General features: G+C 41.9%; 2 protein-coding genes across 4 annotated transcripts in view; one reads left to right on the top strand and one right to left on the bottom strand.

Moving 5' to 3' along the window:
• Positions 1-16,798, bottom strand: part of LOC124412290 — a 95,572-nt gene that overhangs the window by 42,690 nt on the left and 36,084 nt on the right. The window lies entirely within an intron of this gene.
• Positions 11,299-12,556, top strand: LOC124412292 (chymotrypsin-1-like). The gene is made up of 5 exons (XM_046892041.1): positions 11,299-11,370; positions 11,454-11,607; positions 11,793-12,048; positions 12,122-12,262; positions 12,367-12,556. Exons 1-5 carry the CDS (start codon positions 11,322-11,324, stop codon positions 12,505-12,507), a joined length of 741 nt encoding a protein of 246 aa, XP_046747997.1. The 5' UTR covers positions 11,299-11,321; the 3' UTR covers positions 12,508-12,556.

The following is a 16,798-nucleotide window of genomic DNA, read 5'->3' as shown; positions in this document are numbered from 1 at the left end:
TATGATATACGATATCGGAGTATAATATATATTAGGGAATCAATTTATGATTACTCGTAGAACGAAAAGATCAAATATCAGGGATTAATCCATTCGTTAATTCAGAAAAGTTTGTTTTTTCACGTGAAAATAAACGTCAATAGTTTCACAGAATATTGCGACTCTTGGCCCACTTCGCACCACTCAATGTCTTGTATAAGAGAATAATAAATTCAACTTTATATTCGAAAGCTATGCTCCATCGACCAACACGTGCTTCGCATATTTATGGTATATACATGTAATAATATAATATAATATTATAGTACAGTGAAATGAGAATAAGGAAAACGAAGAACAAGGAAGAAGAAAAAAAAAAAAAAGAGCGAGAGAGATTCTTCTTCATCAAGGCGAATGAAAACTAAAATAGCGATCCGCGCCTCGCCGATCGACGCAATTTTCTTTTTGCACAATATATTCCGCGGGTTGCGTAATTATTGAAAGGCGGTGTAGTTATAACAGCGGCTCCCAGTAACTCTGTTTACAAATGCGTGGCTAAATCTTAACAAGCTTGTATATATATATATCAGCAACACTGCCCAGAGACGATCGTATAATAATTTACAGCAAAGGCCTGCCTGCATGTATGTATAGCGACGCCGTGTTCACGACGCGATTTCACCGAAGGAAAAAGAGCGTCTAAACGACCCCTGCATGTGTGTGGATGTCACCAAAAAATGGAAAATTTATATTCACGTAGGTACGATTTTCTCCAACGAAAGATTATGTGTCTCGAAACGAATCCAAGTTTCGAGATTTAAGGAAAACCAAGTACCTAATGCTGAAAGTGTGGATGGTGAAAATCTGTACTGCGATTAGAATTCTCTCGCATAAAGATTTGGAATTGAAAGATTTTACGAAGTAATTGTATAGCGGTTCGATTTCGAAGAAACGTATTAGAGATTTTTTAAAAATCGTACAAAGTTTAAATCGGGCCGAAGGTCGGGTAAAATAAAAAAAAAAAAAAAAACGAGTTTAGATCCCGAAGTGAACGCGAAATTCCAATTTGACACTAATGAAGTTCTCGGATACATTTATTCGCGGTTACCACCGGCGTTCGGTGATTGAAAAATATTTATTTTCAAGTCGTTACGTATCGTTCGATGCCATTCAGCCGTCGTTCATTTCCGAGGCCGGATGAAGAAGTCTGCTAACGAAGACATCAAAATACCCATTCAAACCGCCTTTATAACCCGAAGACAACCGGAAGGCATAAACCGCGTTCCACCGGCCGTTTCGCGATGTCTGAGTACGCGGCATCCGGCGAAGCGATCTGAAGAATCGGTTGGATCTTTGATTGTGACACTGCGTCGATCCACCGACGTGACGTGACGGACGTGATTTCGGGAATAGCAGTAACATCCGCATCTGCGGATAAATTGCACGACGCCCGTTTACCTCCAATAGCTATTATTAGTCGTGACCGTTTAACGGTTCTATTTTGCAATTTTCCACCGCGTTTCTCCCAGGAGGTGAAAAGCCAGCCAACCGACGTCGCCTCGTCAATCGACCAGATATTACCTACAATTGTCTGATCCTCCGAGTCGCGAATCGAAACGCAGAGATAAAAACCGGGGATAAAAATTGGTGAATAGAAATGAAAAACGATCCTGCAGGTTAGAGTCCCCTAAAATCGTTTTTGCGCTATTTGTTCGCGTGTACAGAGCCGTCCTTGGAAAGAAGTCGAAATCCTTCGCGCAAATTTCGCACAGTGTAATAATTTTTTTACCTGCATTACTTTTCTGCTCGCGTTGCAGCGCCGATCGGATTATCCTATGAGCAGTTATTTTACAGTTTGAAATCGGAAAGATGGATAATTTTCGTCTATTTTTCACAGTTGGATGAACAAACTTAAGGAATATAGGATTTTCGATGGATTACCCTCGATCCTGCTTGGATAGAGTTGAATCGAGTAACATGAAACAAAAATACGTACCGCAGGAATGTTCGTTTGCTATTCGGGACAAAAAAAAACGAGAGAAAGGGATGAAAAAATATCCTCCCTTTTATTACCGCGATAAAATGATCATTTCACGATCAGTCGACGATCTTTGCAAGTTATACGTGAATAAATTTCTGAAGTCAAATTTCATCCTTTATATCGTAATCTTGGGGCGTGAAAAGCAAAAAATACCGAAAAAAAGAAAGTAAAAAAAAAAAAAAAATGACCCACCCGTATTGATCTTACCGTCGAAATACATACCTCGAGGTCCTCTGCAGACTTCGTATTCGACTTTATGCATTATTTCGCGAGTGAAAGAAGCGAAGCGAAATAAAGATGCTACAGCCGTCATCTCGGCAACTTAACTGCTACATAATACAATACTTGTAAAATATATCTAACCTGTATGTATAGATATACACATGCGTAGTAGATCCCCCAACTGCAAAACGATCTATACGTATAGACAAGGAACCGAAGTTTTCACCGAAAAGTTAGCCTGTTATTTTTCGCTGAAACTAAAAGAATATAAGACGAAGCGTCTTGAGATATAATAATATTTAGTTAACGTCGCAAAATAAATTCTAGCCGGATAAACAGTTTACACATATATCTATATCTATATCTATATCTATTTATCTGACAAGCAATACAAAGTTTTGCTACTCCTTGCCCCGTCACTCTCTTATGTTCTATCATATTTGTGCACGTAGGCGGCGGCGTGTTGTTCGAAACATTTTTTGCCGACGAAAGAATATCGGCGTTAAAAATGCGAATTTAATAGCGAAGCAGTTTCATATAAAATAATTTTTTATATTTTCACACGATATCGAATTTAAGGCACGGGACGTAACACGTTTTTGGCTATAAAAATTATACACCCAAAACGGCGTGCTAATCACGCATCGTTTGCGGTATGCGAAAGGCTTTAACCTCCGACATCGACGATATCAATGAACCGAATTCCAATAATAAAATTACCCGGGGAAAATATGCGTCGAGTTATGAGAATCCGTGAAAAAAAGAAAAAAAAAGAAGAAAAAAATCACCCCACCCCACCGACTTGCAATATCGAGATTCATCCAATCAGAGGATAATCACTATTTGATCCCTAGCTATATTGAATCCGAAAGGGGGAGGCGAGCCCTACGTTTTAACGTATTTGTATAAAAATTGCGAATTCATATCAAGCCGCAAGTTCTTTTTTAACTGTCTAATTTGAACTGCCTAAAAAAAAAAGAAGGTATTTTTTCTATTCAGTTATTTTCTTATTCAACTTATAATATTGATAGTGTATATATCGGCGACGGAAAATCGATTTGAAAATTGAATAATGAAAGGTCAGTATCAAGACGCGGAGCTGAGTTATGAAAATTAATTGACTGGCGAAGAGTCAAGCGTCCGTGACGATCGATCAAAGACAAAGTGACCCAAATAAAGGTCTCGAGTGAGGTAAAAATGGGGAACGGATGGTGGATTAAAGGAAGAAAAAAATTAGTGCTGAGGAAATCGGGAGGAGGGCCTCGTGCTGGAGAAAGGAGAGAGGAGAGAGGAGAGAAGAGAGAGGAGAGAAGAGAGAGCTCGATTTGTTTGGAGTTTAGATCGCTGCCTCGCCCAGAGAAAGATCCGAGCCTATGGCTCTCAGAGTTTGGGCGACTTTCTTATTGTTACTCGCTGATTTATGACACAACTTTTTCCTCAAGACTTTGACGTATCTCTTTTTGAACTAGAAAATTCTCTCTCACTCTCTCGAGCTCTGCTTTCGCTTGTATCCTCGTTCCGCTGAGAGAGGAAAGAATTTTTTTTTTTCTAAAAAAACTGAAACCCCAGAAATGGTTCTTCCGAAGTAAAATGTCACCCGGACACATTTGCCTGTATGTTTACGCCCTCTTCCGCCCTTCGATGGCTCGCGAAGGTTTACGAGAAAGGCTTAAGATTTCGAAGATTTCGGAACTCGTAGAACCGCGAAATCGAATGAGCTTGAAGTTAGTAACGACGCATGATTCGGAAAAATTATTACTTCACTTCTTTCGGATGGTCTGGAGTTTAGTCAGTCATAACAATAAAAAAAAAAAAAAAAAAAAGAACATACTCATAATATTTTGAAAAGCAAACTCCTCGAAAGTCATTCTAAATTTTTCAGAATAATGATTTTTCTTCCCATATTATTTTCGTCCTGAGAATCAACTCGTTTCTATCACTCTACGGTGAGAAATTAAACTCATCGAAAAGAATTAATCGTCGAAATTGTAACAAAGATAAAAAAACTAATCGCTCGGTTTTTAAAGTAATTAAGTCAAACCGAAACTGCCAAAGATCTGCAAACGAGAATCGTTGGTATATAATTTCGTTAGTTAAACAGAGCTGTTTAGCAACCCGCGGAAAAAGTTTCTTACCCTCGATATTGGACTGTCAAACAAAATTGCAAATTCCAGGTAACACGACGAATGTAAATCAAGCTGCAACATTGAATTTCGACTGTCCGAATTCCGTTTCGCGTTTTCAACGATTATATCGTCATCGTCGACTGACTATCTGCACATTCAACGTCGCCGTTGAAAAATGCACATTCGTGACTAATTTTGACTCGTCGACGTTCGTGATTGCAGTGGCTTTATTCTTCGCTGAATAGCCTTGCAGCAAAAAGGTTGCATCAACGAACAGTATTATACACAGAGTTCCCGAACCTCGAGTTAAGTACTCGAATTTGTGTTGTTCACGGTTTGTTGGCGAGAGTAGTCCTGGTTAATTCTATTGTCACAAAACGTGTTGACATGGGATAGAGGGAAAAAGAAAAAAGAGAGGGAAACAGGGAGGAGGAGGGAAAAGCGTGGAAAACAGGCGATCGCAGTCTGGCTGGTATTTGGAATGTAACGTGCCCACGATTCGCACCTGCACCCGTTGAATAGGCGGTGTTCAACCTCGATTGAAAGCGCTCTCGCCACTGCATGCCTTGATTACACATTGTACAGTGAGCTCAAGTCGCGAATCGCATCCCTAATTGACACTGGACCAGGGGGGGGGGGGGGGGGGGAGAGACGGGGAATGACGCTTTTTCACTCATTTTCAGTCCGAGAGATGCGCGTCGATCGAAATAGACGGCAGCATCTGCGGTCGACATGGGGAAAAATGTGAGAGAAGAACGTGTGAAAAATAACATCGATGTGAATTCGATGTTCGTTCAGAATTTTCTTTGACTGGTTTGAAAAGCGATAGTGACCGCTCTGCAAATATATATATATATATAGCGAAATTGTTATATGTATTTGGAATGTGAGGATGATAAACCCACGAAAGCTCGCTGAGAATCGAAAATAATTTTCGTTTATTCACGATCAATTGAGATTTATATGGGCATAAGAAAAAAATTAGTAGACGTGTACCGATCAGAACAGTAATTGAAAGGCTGAAGAAATCTGTCAGTGATTCAGAGTGGCGAGTGAAAGAGGCGAAATAAAGTAGGTACCGCGGAGGATTGAAATTAAAAATTAATTTCGAAATCGGGGAGGCGTCTCGGAGCCCGCAAAACGTGTTTAAAATAAGAAAAACAATTTCCGGGGGCACGGATTTATACCGTTTTCGGTATATTTATATATATATATATATATATATATATATATATATATATACATGTATATGTATAATATACATAGTCGCATTTTTTTCATTTTTATATTCTTCTCCGGTTTCACCAGCGACTTATTTTTCGCCACTCGAAAGCCCCCGAGCGTTACTCGACGAGTTTATTTAATTAAAATTCTGTTATTCCGAACCCTCCCTTCTCACCTTCGCCGCTTAAACGGTGAACCGAATTTGTATACATATTGCAATGCACGGAGGATTCGTATAACTGCGAAAACGAACAAACAGTATATACCACGTGATTCGAAAATCGAGGAGCAAGTCGTATGAAAATTTTTCAGCACTTAAGAATTTATAATAGACAATTTTTTATCCGCTTTCGGTACTTGGGCATTGACAAAAATTCTCTGTTTACACTTCCAGATTTCATGCCAACTTAGGTACATAGGTATAAAAATCTAAGACGATGAATTTCGTTCTCAACCTTCGGTCGCGCAGTCTGTATAATCGCGAGGCGAAATATCGGCATTTATTCTCGTCACGGAATACGCGAAAGGTTTCGATTCAGTTTTGAATAGCACATGGCCAATGAATATACATATCTATATCCACACACACACACACACACACGTCATAATTTAACTCGGATGTACGGAATTGCCTCGGGAGTAATTTGCAGCAGCACCAATGTGTGCGCCATCAACCGCGCACCAGCTTCCAAAATTATTCACCGAATAACCGAAAAATTGTATAGTGGGTATAAAAATTATACCAGAGTTAAACGAAGCCCCTCGAATCAATCAACCTCAATTAATATCGCCAGGCTTCACAGGATAACAATAAATTTCTGTTGTTACTTCGACGAGCTAGAGTCGATTATTGCACATAATCGCGGACTGATTTTGTCAAATTAGAAGAGCGATTAGTTCGAGGCGAGTTATCTGGTTTGGTCAATGTCGAACTGCGGGTAACCTCACAATCAGTCATAGACAAACGTCTGCGTGACGCGTTCACAGCTGTTGGATGCTTCGATTCATAACACTTGATAATGATCACTGATCGAAATAATCTCTAAGTTACGTCTGCCCGCGGATTTGATATACTGTTGATCAGATTGTATAAATCCGTGCAGATAAAGTTGATATCTAATTAATGAAATGAGACGGCAACCGATTTGTCTGTATATTTTATTTATTTATTTATTTATTTTTGCAACAAGTAAATAAACAATGATAATCATGATTTAGGGACACCCTTTCCTAGTAGCTCAATAAACTACCCCCCAAACTTCACCCGGTCGGGGAGTCTATATATTGTATAGGTGTACGTGGGTGTGAGTGAGTGAAAATAAGGTGCGAGAAAGTGTCTCGTAGTGGGTCAAGTGTAAAAACACTAATTACCTGGGGATGCAGCTCTTGTGTGTCGTGTGAACACAGCCAGTGCCGCAACTCTGAAGTAAATTTAAAACTATCCTGCGTCGAAACAGCAGCGTCGTGTTTAAGAGACTCAGTCTGCATTCCGCGTGCAAGCTGGCTCTCTGTAAAGAAAATTATCTTTTTCCTTAGCTTGGTGTTGGTCTTGAAAAAAAAAACTGCAGCGATTGTGGGATGAAAAAATGTTGATAGATTAATTTTTTTTCATTTAATTGCTTCAGAGTTATTCGCGTTTTGTCTATAAATAATTTACGATTTTCCACAATGGCACTAAAAAGTTTGTTCAGGTCAAAAGAAAGATTCTGGCAGAAGATGAGCGTTCTACGTTACGTGGAAGATCATGCTCATTTGATTTTTCATTTATATAAATTTATATAAATTTATATAAATTTTTTCAATTCATGAAGAATCGTGAATAAAACCTTTTTTTTATTATTGCTCACATCAATCCTAGTATCGATATACGTCACAAGGAAACCAAACTTGTTATATCAAGTCTCCAGCTGATGTTTGAGAAGTGTGCAGTCTTACAACTTTTTCGTTCTTGATTCAATCCCATGAAATAGTTATTATTCAAAACGAACTTTTAATTTGGGAGAATGAGATTCCCGGATGATATATCGTTGTGTTATGGATCGTGATCTTTGGATTGAATATAAATGTCAGGAAAGAAATGATAGTAAAAGTGCTAAAACGTGTTTCTTCAGGAATTTAAAAAAATGTGAAAGAAAGTGAAAAATCAAACGAGTCCGATCTTCCAGACAACGTATAACGCTCAACTTCTCACGAAATCTTTCTTTTAACCCAAACAAACTTTTTAGTGCCATGGTGGAAAATCGTAAATTATTTTTTTCCGAAATACTCTAGTTATATATATATATACATATAACGCACGAGCTTCCGGTCCGGCGATGAGAAAATAACGAGAATCTCCGCGACTGGAGCGAGAAAAACAAGATCCCTCAAAGGTTCATCAATCAAACGAGCTTCGCGGCCAGATGGTGGAGATTACTATCTTGTCTTTCTGAACCCGGGTTAAAGAGTCTCGGATGAAAATAGTAGGAGTTGGAAAAATGAGGAGAGAGAGAGAGAAAGATTGAATCGAGAGAGAGCCGTTGCGCTCTCTGGTCTCTCCTGGGCGAACTGGCTGAGTGGTATCTGGAATCTGCTGCGTCTACTTCCAGCGAAACCAACAACTGGAACCACTCGGAGGAGAAAACTTCACGCAGCGTTTTATTCTGTCTGGTGTAAACGTGCCGGGATTTTAGATCACATCTTAAATTTAGCGCAATTTCTTTTTGGATGATGTACGATTTCTGACGTTTTAAAAAATGCGGAGCGACCTCTTAAAAATTTTTTTTTTCAACTGTCCTTTGGAGTGGGCTCTTAAAATATCAAAAACTAACATTTTGTCACACGAGACTCAAAAAAAAAAAAATACTCGGTATTTTTACGCCACTCTAGTGTACATATTATACGTATAGATAACGAAGAACAACGCGAAGTTTAACGCCTCGTAGACCACGAAGACAGAGAGGTTTTTGTCCTGCCAAAAAGCCTGGGGCGTAATCTGGTACCCGGTGAAAGCTCAAGGCTCGAGGCTCGAAATCTCGATGCCTTGCGCACAATGGTTATCAAGTTCCTCTTCCTCTCCCTCTCTCGCTCTCTCTCTCTCTCTCTCTCGTTCTCCTTAGTTCACCCCTTTACCCGGGCTCCTCGACGTCGGCGATCTTAGACGTAGGTAGTTTCGCACTGTTTTTCACAAGGGAAAAAACAATTGACAAACGTCACTGCATGTTAAATTCGCGAATCGAGTGGCGACGCCGTTCTTTGAAGAAGAGGAGGATGGAAGCTGGGGAGGAAGCAAGAAGGAGGAGAGGAGGAGAAGAAGGAAAGAGGAACGACGGACGGACGTGAATCTCGAGCTTAAACTCCGGTACTAATCCCGGCTTTGTCTTTCCGAACGACTGAATAGCTCCGTCGTATACCTCGGTTGGCTTCAACAAGTGCCGACGCTTACGGTCGTCTTTAATTTTCAAATTTCACCCCACAGCAGACGCCGCCGCGACGACCTAGAAAGTCGTGTTTTCTTCAGACGAATAAAGGGTTCCCACCCCCCCACCCCCCCCTTGCCCCTAATTCCAGCCTGCAGAGAACACAAAGCGAAATTCGACTGGGGATTCTCTTCTAAAATCAGGTCAGACCGCGTTTCGATCGACGCCTAAAGTTCGGCGATTAAATTGGAGAAATCGAGTTATATGTATAAGGCAGCGATTTTACGGCGACTCTAATTATTTACGCCAATGCGGATTTCCTACTTCAACGACAGTCGGGCGATTGTTCACAGAATTTATGGAATTTATACTCGGGTGGTAAGAAGCGGAGAAAATCAAGACGGCGGGTCTCGCGGGAGGGGAATTCCGATTCGCAAAATTTGTTAAGCAAATCTACGGCTAATCTCTCGTCCGACGAGATAATTCTTGCAGGCACGTGTCACCTCGAGCCGTCAAGAGTCGCAGAGAAGCCAGGAGGGAAATCACAACAGTGAGATTTTAACCGACAATCAAGAAATAGGTTGGCACTCGCTCCGACAAGCCACTCGAGGCTTCCCCTCGAGCATCGGCAACCGGAAACGACAAGAGACATTTCACATTCGACTTTCCTCGCCCAACGAATAACACTGATTTATCGCGATTTAGCTGTAGGAACGAAAGCAGAAGCGATACCTCGACGAAACCGCGGAGATTCTTTGGCTCGTCTCCAGGAACTGTGATAATAAATTGTTACGCCTTCGGCTCGTGTCCAGTTTCATTTCTGCCCTCGAGACTTTGTTCGGTTATTATTTTAGACGTACGCATGATTCGAGGTGTTGAAGAATGGATAAAAAAAAAATTCTACTTCAATTCATGCTTCTCCCTGGAGGATCAATTAGCCATTCAATTGTTAGGAAAGAATTTCCGACCTACTCTCGATCGTTGGATGCTTCAAATACAGTCCATCGAGTGCTTGGCTTTTACTACACTGCAGCTACCCGTTCGTTTAATCCAAAGACTATTTCGTCCTGGGCGTGTGATTCCCGTCACCCCGGGGGTAAAAACTGCCCGAGTATACAGCTGGCTGCACGCTGGTATTCTCGAATAAAAAGAAGAGAGTAAAAAGTAAGGGGGGAAAAAGTCGAAGGCATTTATTCAAGCACTATACCTACCGTAATACGGGGAATGAAGATAAAGGTAACGAGTGAGAGGAAAAAAATGCGGGTTGGACGAAAAAATTGCGGGGCATCTCTTCTGACGTGCGGTTTCGGGATAGAGAAAAGAGAAAGCGGGAGAGACGGGAGAGTTAACGAGAAACGTGTACATCATTAATTTATCTTAGCAGGAAGAAATTACGTGTATATAACCCCGCGGGAGAGAAAGAATTAGGAAAGTGCTGAAATAATTTTTGCCGATTCACAGGCTGCGCGATTTTCCTCTCAACATCGTCTGCCGTCACCCCGTGTGTGAATGTATACGAGAGGTACGGCGATCTTTGGCCCCTTGATTCCCGTTTATCCCGTTCAATTCGATTCGCCAGTTCGCGAAAAGGACGGGCTGATCGCCGCCTACATCGCGGCCAATTACCAAGTGCGAAATTACCGTCAAATTCGATCACGTCTTGCCGGCAAATTCGAAAAGCCGTTCCGAACCGGGCCCCGCCTAGTAGTGTTCCTTCGATTTCATCGACGTGGAGATTACGCCGTGGGGTAAGAGAAAATCTCGTTTCAACCCGAGAAAATGAGTTTCATTCTTCTCACCTCGAAGCTAACCTTCCGAGTGCTTACACGCAAGGCAACCGCCGTTCAAATAAAGAGTTTAAACTCAAATCGCCGACATTTTCCAAGGGATCGGTATTTTTTTTTTCTTTTTGCCTTTCGATAAATCGTATTTTACACCTGTCGATAAATGATTTCCAGGTTTTTTTTTTTTTTTTTGTCTACATTTCATACTTACAACTCAACATGATGTTTCAAAACATCAAGTCACGAATACGCGAAATCCGAGCTGAACAATATATAGTAAAAGTTGACAGTGAGAGGTGATTTGTCGAAATGAAAACGGAAGATCGAATCGATCATTTCTAGCATCACGTTCGGCGATAAGATCGATGAAGTGATAAATCGGCAGTGAGATTGCAGACTGTTTTGTTGTCAACTTCCTCCAAAGTGTCCCATCTGGACAATCTCTCACTTTTTATCTGATTACCTCTGACAACAGACGAAGGTACTACAGGTATAAATAAAGTCGAGCTGATTCGCCTCTGCACACCTTCATAGTTCCGCCAACGCCATGTACCGTTTCGCAGTTTTGGTCTTGGCCCTTGTCGCCACCGCTTACGGTACAAACACGACGACTATCCAAATTGCTCTTCAACCTCCAAAGAATTCATACCGTTTTCTGATAATAATACCAATTTTTCAGGTGCCAGTATCGCCGACCGTATCGTCGGCGGCACGAACGCCGCAGACGGAGCATATCCTTACCAAGTTTCGTTGAGGATAAGCAACAGCCACTTCTGTGGCGGATCCATCATCAACCAGCGATGGATCCTGACCGCGGCTCACTGCATAACTTCGTGAGTACCTACATGTGAAAAGTTGGAAACGTTGTCGTGCAGCGTTTTCTCCCGAATCAGATAACGTTCACTTCATTGGACCAGTACTGGTCCATGTGACGAGAATTAATTTAATCCATGGCCTGGTTCATCTCGGACACCAAACATCAAGCGACGATATTGGACTTATTCCGATTCTCCTACAGTTACCAATCAAACCCGTCGAGGATCCAAGTTGTCGTCGGAACTAACAAGCTCAACGAAGGCGGCGACGTCTACGTAGCCGTTAGAGCGATACCACACCCGAGGTACAGCTCCCTCTTGATCCGTAACGACGTAGCACTGATCGAGGTCGAAGAAGACATCGTCTACGATAGCAAAGTCCAGCCGATTCCATTACCCACTGAAGACTTCACGAAGACCGATTACCCGGCAACGCTTACCGGCTGGGGAAGCACCAGTGTGAGTGTTTCAACGCGTTGAGAATTCAATGACCACGAAATTTACGAGTCGAAATCTGTTTATTGTTACACAGTTCCCAAGCACCGGGGCTCCGAATGACCTTCAACAAATCTCCCTGAACATCATCAGCCAGGAAGCCTGCTTGGCCAGAAGCATCCTCACTTCCGCAAGTAACATCTGCACCCTCACCGTCGCCGGGGAAGGTGCCTGCCACGTGAGTTGACCGCGTTTATCAAGTACTTTTGTAACCAATGCATCAGGCTTTGGATTTTATCATTCTGACTCTTGGCGCCTTGCTAATTCGTGATGAAATTTCAGGGAGACTCTGGAGGCCCGCTGGTCTCCGATGGAATTCAAGTCGGTATCGTTTCCTGGGGAACTCCCTGCGCCGTTGGCGATCCCGATGTCTTTGCTCGCGTCTGGAGCTTCATTGACTGGATAAACGGATACGTGAACTGATGAGACTAGTATTTTATGGATGTATTTAACTTGTCTAATAAACAATACGTGTCTCCGAAGAAAACAAAACGAGGAAATATAATTATTACACCCAATGAACCTGAAGAGGAATTACTTATAGAATCAGACAATGCTCACTTCATTTGGGAAGTTTTACTGTTATTGTACTTCTTCGAAATAGGTCGTGCGATATGAAAGCACAGACTGTGAGAGCGTTGGAACGTCGAATGAAAGTGGTGGGATCATTATGTTTCAAGCGTTAGTTTGTCAGTGGTTTACCACTAGAAAATCCGGTCATCACGAGTGTCAGTCCTAGCCCCAAACTCCCAACTACGCATCGTTGAATATTTCAATAAGGTAAAATATAGCAGGAAAGCGTAGAACTTAATCACACTGGGAAAATTGTTGTACATCGATAAGAGACGAGAAAGGGAGAAAAATTACAGAAAAGTAAGAATGAAAAACCCCCCGCAGCTCAATGATTGTAAAAATATTTTTTTTCCTCACGGCAATTCCGGATCGAGATTTTTACCCTACGCCAATATGAGATAAAAATTGAAAACATATAATTTGACGTAATGTATTTTCCTTGAAAAATCGTACCAATAACGCGTATATAATCTTTATTATTTCAAGTCATACTTTACTAGCCTATTCTCGCGGAGGTATAACGAAAACTCGTTATTCCAAAGCACCCCTTAAAAGATCCGAATAATCGGCTTTAAGGTGGAGATAATAATTCAAAAAGTTACAACATCAAATCCGGCGCGAATACACGAGGGAAAAATAACGGTCAGAAAGATTTTAACGCAGGGCTCTCTCCGTCGGGCGGCACTTAATATAATCGCTAATTTAGGAAGAGATGATCCGCCAAAGTTTGGAGCATCAGCTGGTGCAAACAGTCGATGTGAGACGGACGGTTAAGCAACGAGACTTCCTCGATTTTGCGACGATTATAAATTCCGCCAAGCTGAGACGAGAAGAGTGTTTAACGGTGACTTGATCGATATCATAAGCAAAAAAATATCCGATATATCGTTTTATTCTCTTGGAAATGGCAATTTCGCGTCACTCGTGCATCGGCTATATGTATAGTAGGAAAAGAAAAGTGAAGAAGAGAATTTTTCTGGCTCGTATCCAAAAGGTTACATACATTATCGGCGGTGATAAATTGTTGCGTGTGTTTGCTCTGTTCCTTTCCCGTTATTCCCAGGGTGGTCTTCGGTTATTTCCACCCCATTCTCGGCGTGGCGTATGAAGAATACCGTCATTATAGTCCCGTCGGAAAGTTTTCAGTCAGCCTAGCGGAAATTTTCCCTTCGGGCAAATCCTTCCATCAGAATATATAAAGATCGAAAATTCGTGTCCCGTGTTATGCTTACATATATTTGTCAGGGGAGAAAATAAAGCGAAATGCCACCGTCACACTTCCTTGATTTCAACGGAAATTCGCACCCTCTACGATCCGAAAAAAGACCAAAATTTTGGCTCAAATGACACTCGGTGTGTCACTTTGAACACAAACGTTTCGGCGACGCTTCTTCCTCTCACATTTCACGATATTAGCCGTTAATCGAGGCGAACGAAATTCGCTCGTTCACTTAATTTGATCACTAATCCTCTCCTCTCTCTCTCTCTCTCTCTCTTTCTCTCTTCGAGTCGTGTAGGAACATGAACTGGATCTACTTCGGGGCTATTCACGACGTAAAAAGACCAAGGGTTTAACGACGCGGCCGAAGAAATAAGGGAAAGGGATAGATCGCGAGGCTTCGGCTGTGCCGATCAATTAGATTCAACGATTAGGTGAAAGGTCGAGGATCAGAGGAAAGCGAGAAGGTTTGTTCGGATCGAATTCGATATCGAGATCCTCGATATGCTCGTGGATTTCTATTACCTACCACTTATGGCTCCTCGCCACCGTTCGGTGTTCGAAAGGGTCCGACGAAAACAGAGCCGCCGCTTATCTTTCCTTTATTTATCTGTTCAGCTTTTTTCGGACGGCGGTAAACGACGGGTATGGGAAACTCATTTCCGGAAAATAAAGTAGTATCCGCCTTCTTCTAAGCTCTGGCCGGTCGGGCGTTTATCGGTAAACTGATCAGCCCGCTATATCCCGAAACGACGATTCCGTCAGCACGAAAGCTGCTTCAAGCTCAAATTACCGGTCCCGACAACAATTTGACGGACCGTTGAATAACCCGTACATATTTGCAATCAATCGATATCCCACGTGATTCGATACAATTTCTGTTGACGAATTTTTCTCGTCAAAAGCGGTTGCAAATATTGTAAAAATTATTATACACATCGTTACATATCTCCGCGTAATGATTGCTAATTATAAAACACCGAGCAGACGATCGAATCTCGATCGACAAGTCTTCGAGAAAATAAATTAAAATGTACCTATAAATGACAGGTCGATGGGATCGCGTTTAAAATTCGCACTTGATACAATCGTCAAAGATCGATAAAAGCCACTTGATTTTCGTCTATCTCAAAACCGGTCCCATCTGATTATTTAAAAAAAAATGAGAGTATAAAAGTTGAATTCGATTATCATAGCTGTTAATTAATTCCTGGCATCATGTATCGTCTCGGTCTTATAATCTTAGCCCTCACAGCCTCGACGGCTTACGGTAAGAGATGAACGAATCGTCAACGTCAGTTAATTTCCACACCGAAATGCTAGAAAATTTGTTTGGTCTCCCGTAAACTCAGCGAACAAAATTCACGAAAATAATTATTCGAATTCTGCACAGGCGCCAGTATCGGCGGCCGTATCGTGGGCGGATCAAACGCTGTTGATGGTGCCTATCCCTACCAAGTATCTCTGAGGAATGTTAGAACCGGACAACATTTCTGCGGCGGTTCAATCATCAACCGAAAATGGATCCTGACCGCCGCCCACTGCGTCACGACGTGAGTGTCACTCGAATTTCAAAACGATTGATAATAAACTTTGCATGGTAATTTCTCGACTAAACTTACTTAACTTACTTCGCAATCCAGCTACCAGTACATTCCAGTGCTGATGTCAGCCGTCGTTGGAACGAACACCCTTGACCAGGGTGGCCTCTCATACCTGGCCAGAAGCGTGATCGTCCATCCAGAATACAATCCGCTCCTAATCCGCAACGACATCGCGCTGGTCGAGCTCGGTCTCAGTATCATTTACACCATGAAAATCCGTCCGATTTTACTACCCACGGAGGACTTCACCAAGGCCAATTACCCCGCGGTACTAACCGGATGGGGAACCGATGGAGTAAGTAGTCTCGAGTCTCGTCTAACCCTAGTTCAATCCACTTTCGACCGACCGTCCTTCCGATGCAGAAGTAAATGGTATAACATCGTGTGCTTACTTCACCGCGGACTCACTTGTTGGAGTATTGCCAACTGTGGGAATTGATCGTCGAAACATGCACACGAAGCATGTATCGCATTGTAATCGTCTTTCAACTAGTGGCGGTTGTATCGTGGAAACGATATCGAGGCCCCCGAGAAGCTTAACGGAAAAGAAGGAAGAAAAATGATTACCAAACCATTGATCGCGGAGGTTACATGTTACATGTTACATGTACCTACATACTCGGCTTTACGGAGCGCGAAAGGTGGAGCGATGTCTTAATAGATGATTCGTGTTTTCTTTGTCTTTGCTACAGTACCCTGGAACCGTTCCCAACGAACTGCAGCAGATCGTTCTCAACGTTATCGACCAGCGTTGGTGTTTGTCCAGAAGCTTCAGAACCACGGACGCGAATATCTGCACGCTCACCGACGTTGGGGAAGGAGCTTGTCACGTTTGTTTTTTCCACCTTATTTATTGAGAGAAAATTTTTAACTACTCATGTTTTTAATTATGATTTTTCATTTGGAATCGCTTTCAGGGCGACTCTGGCGGTCCTCTCGTCGCTGACGGTGTACAAATCGGAGTTGTTTCATGGGGAACACCCTGCGCCCTTGGTGAACCTGACGTCTTCACTCGCGTCTGGAGTTTCATTGACTGGATCACGGAAAATGTCAGCGAATAAAAAAATTTGTTTTTTTAACCATGCCAAAACAAATAAAATATTATTCCATTTCATTTCTTATCGTCCCAAGTTCACGATGAAAGATATCGTTCAATGTCCTGAAGAAAGATGTCACACCTGCACCACGAACTTGAATAAATTTTTACAACATCGATTTTCTTAGTTACTGGGCTTTGTAATGTAGAATCATAAGTACCGAGGAAGAAACACAAACGGAAGTCCTTAGTAGTCCCAAAAGGAAGTTCTTAGCAGACATT

Source organism: Diprion similis, chromosome 11, assembly GCF_021155765.1.
Source record: "Diprion similis isolate iyDipSimi1 chromosome 11, iyDipSimi1.1, whole genome shotgun sequence".
NCBI lineage: Eukaryota > Metazoa > Arthropoda > Insecta > Hymenoptera > Diprionidae > Diprion > Diprion similis.
This window is presented reverse-complemented; position numbering and strand designations above follow the sequence as displayed.

Coding starts and splice junctions, on each gene's coding strand:
- LOC124412292 (XM_046892041.1), top strand. CDS start 11,322: ATGTACCGTTTCGCAGTTTTGGTCTTGGCCCTTGTCGCCACCGCTTAC. Junction 12,049..12,121: donor CCGGCTGGGGAAGCACCAGT/GTGAGTGTTTCA, acceptor ATTGTTACACAG/TTCCCAAGCACCGGGGCTCC. Junction 12,263..12,366: donor CCGGGGAAGGTGCCTGCCAC/GTGAGTTGACCG, acceptor ATGAAATTTCAG/GGAGACTCTGGAGGCCCGCT.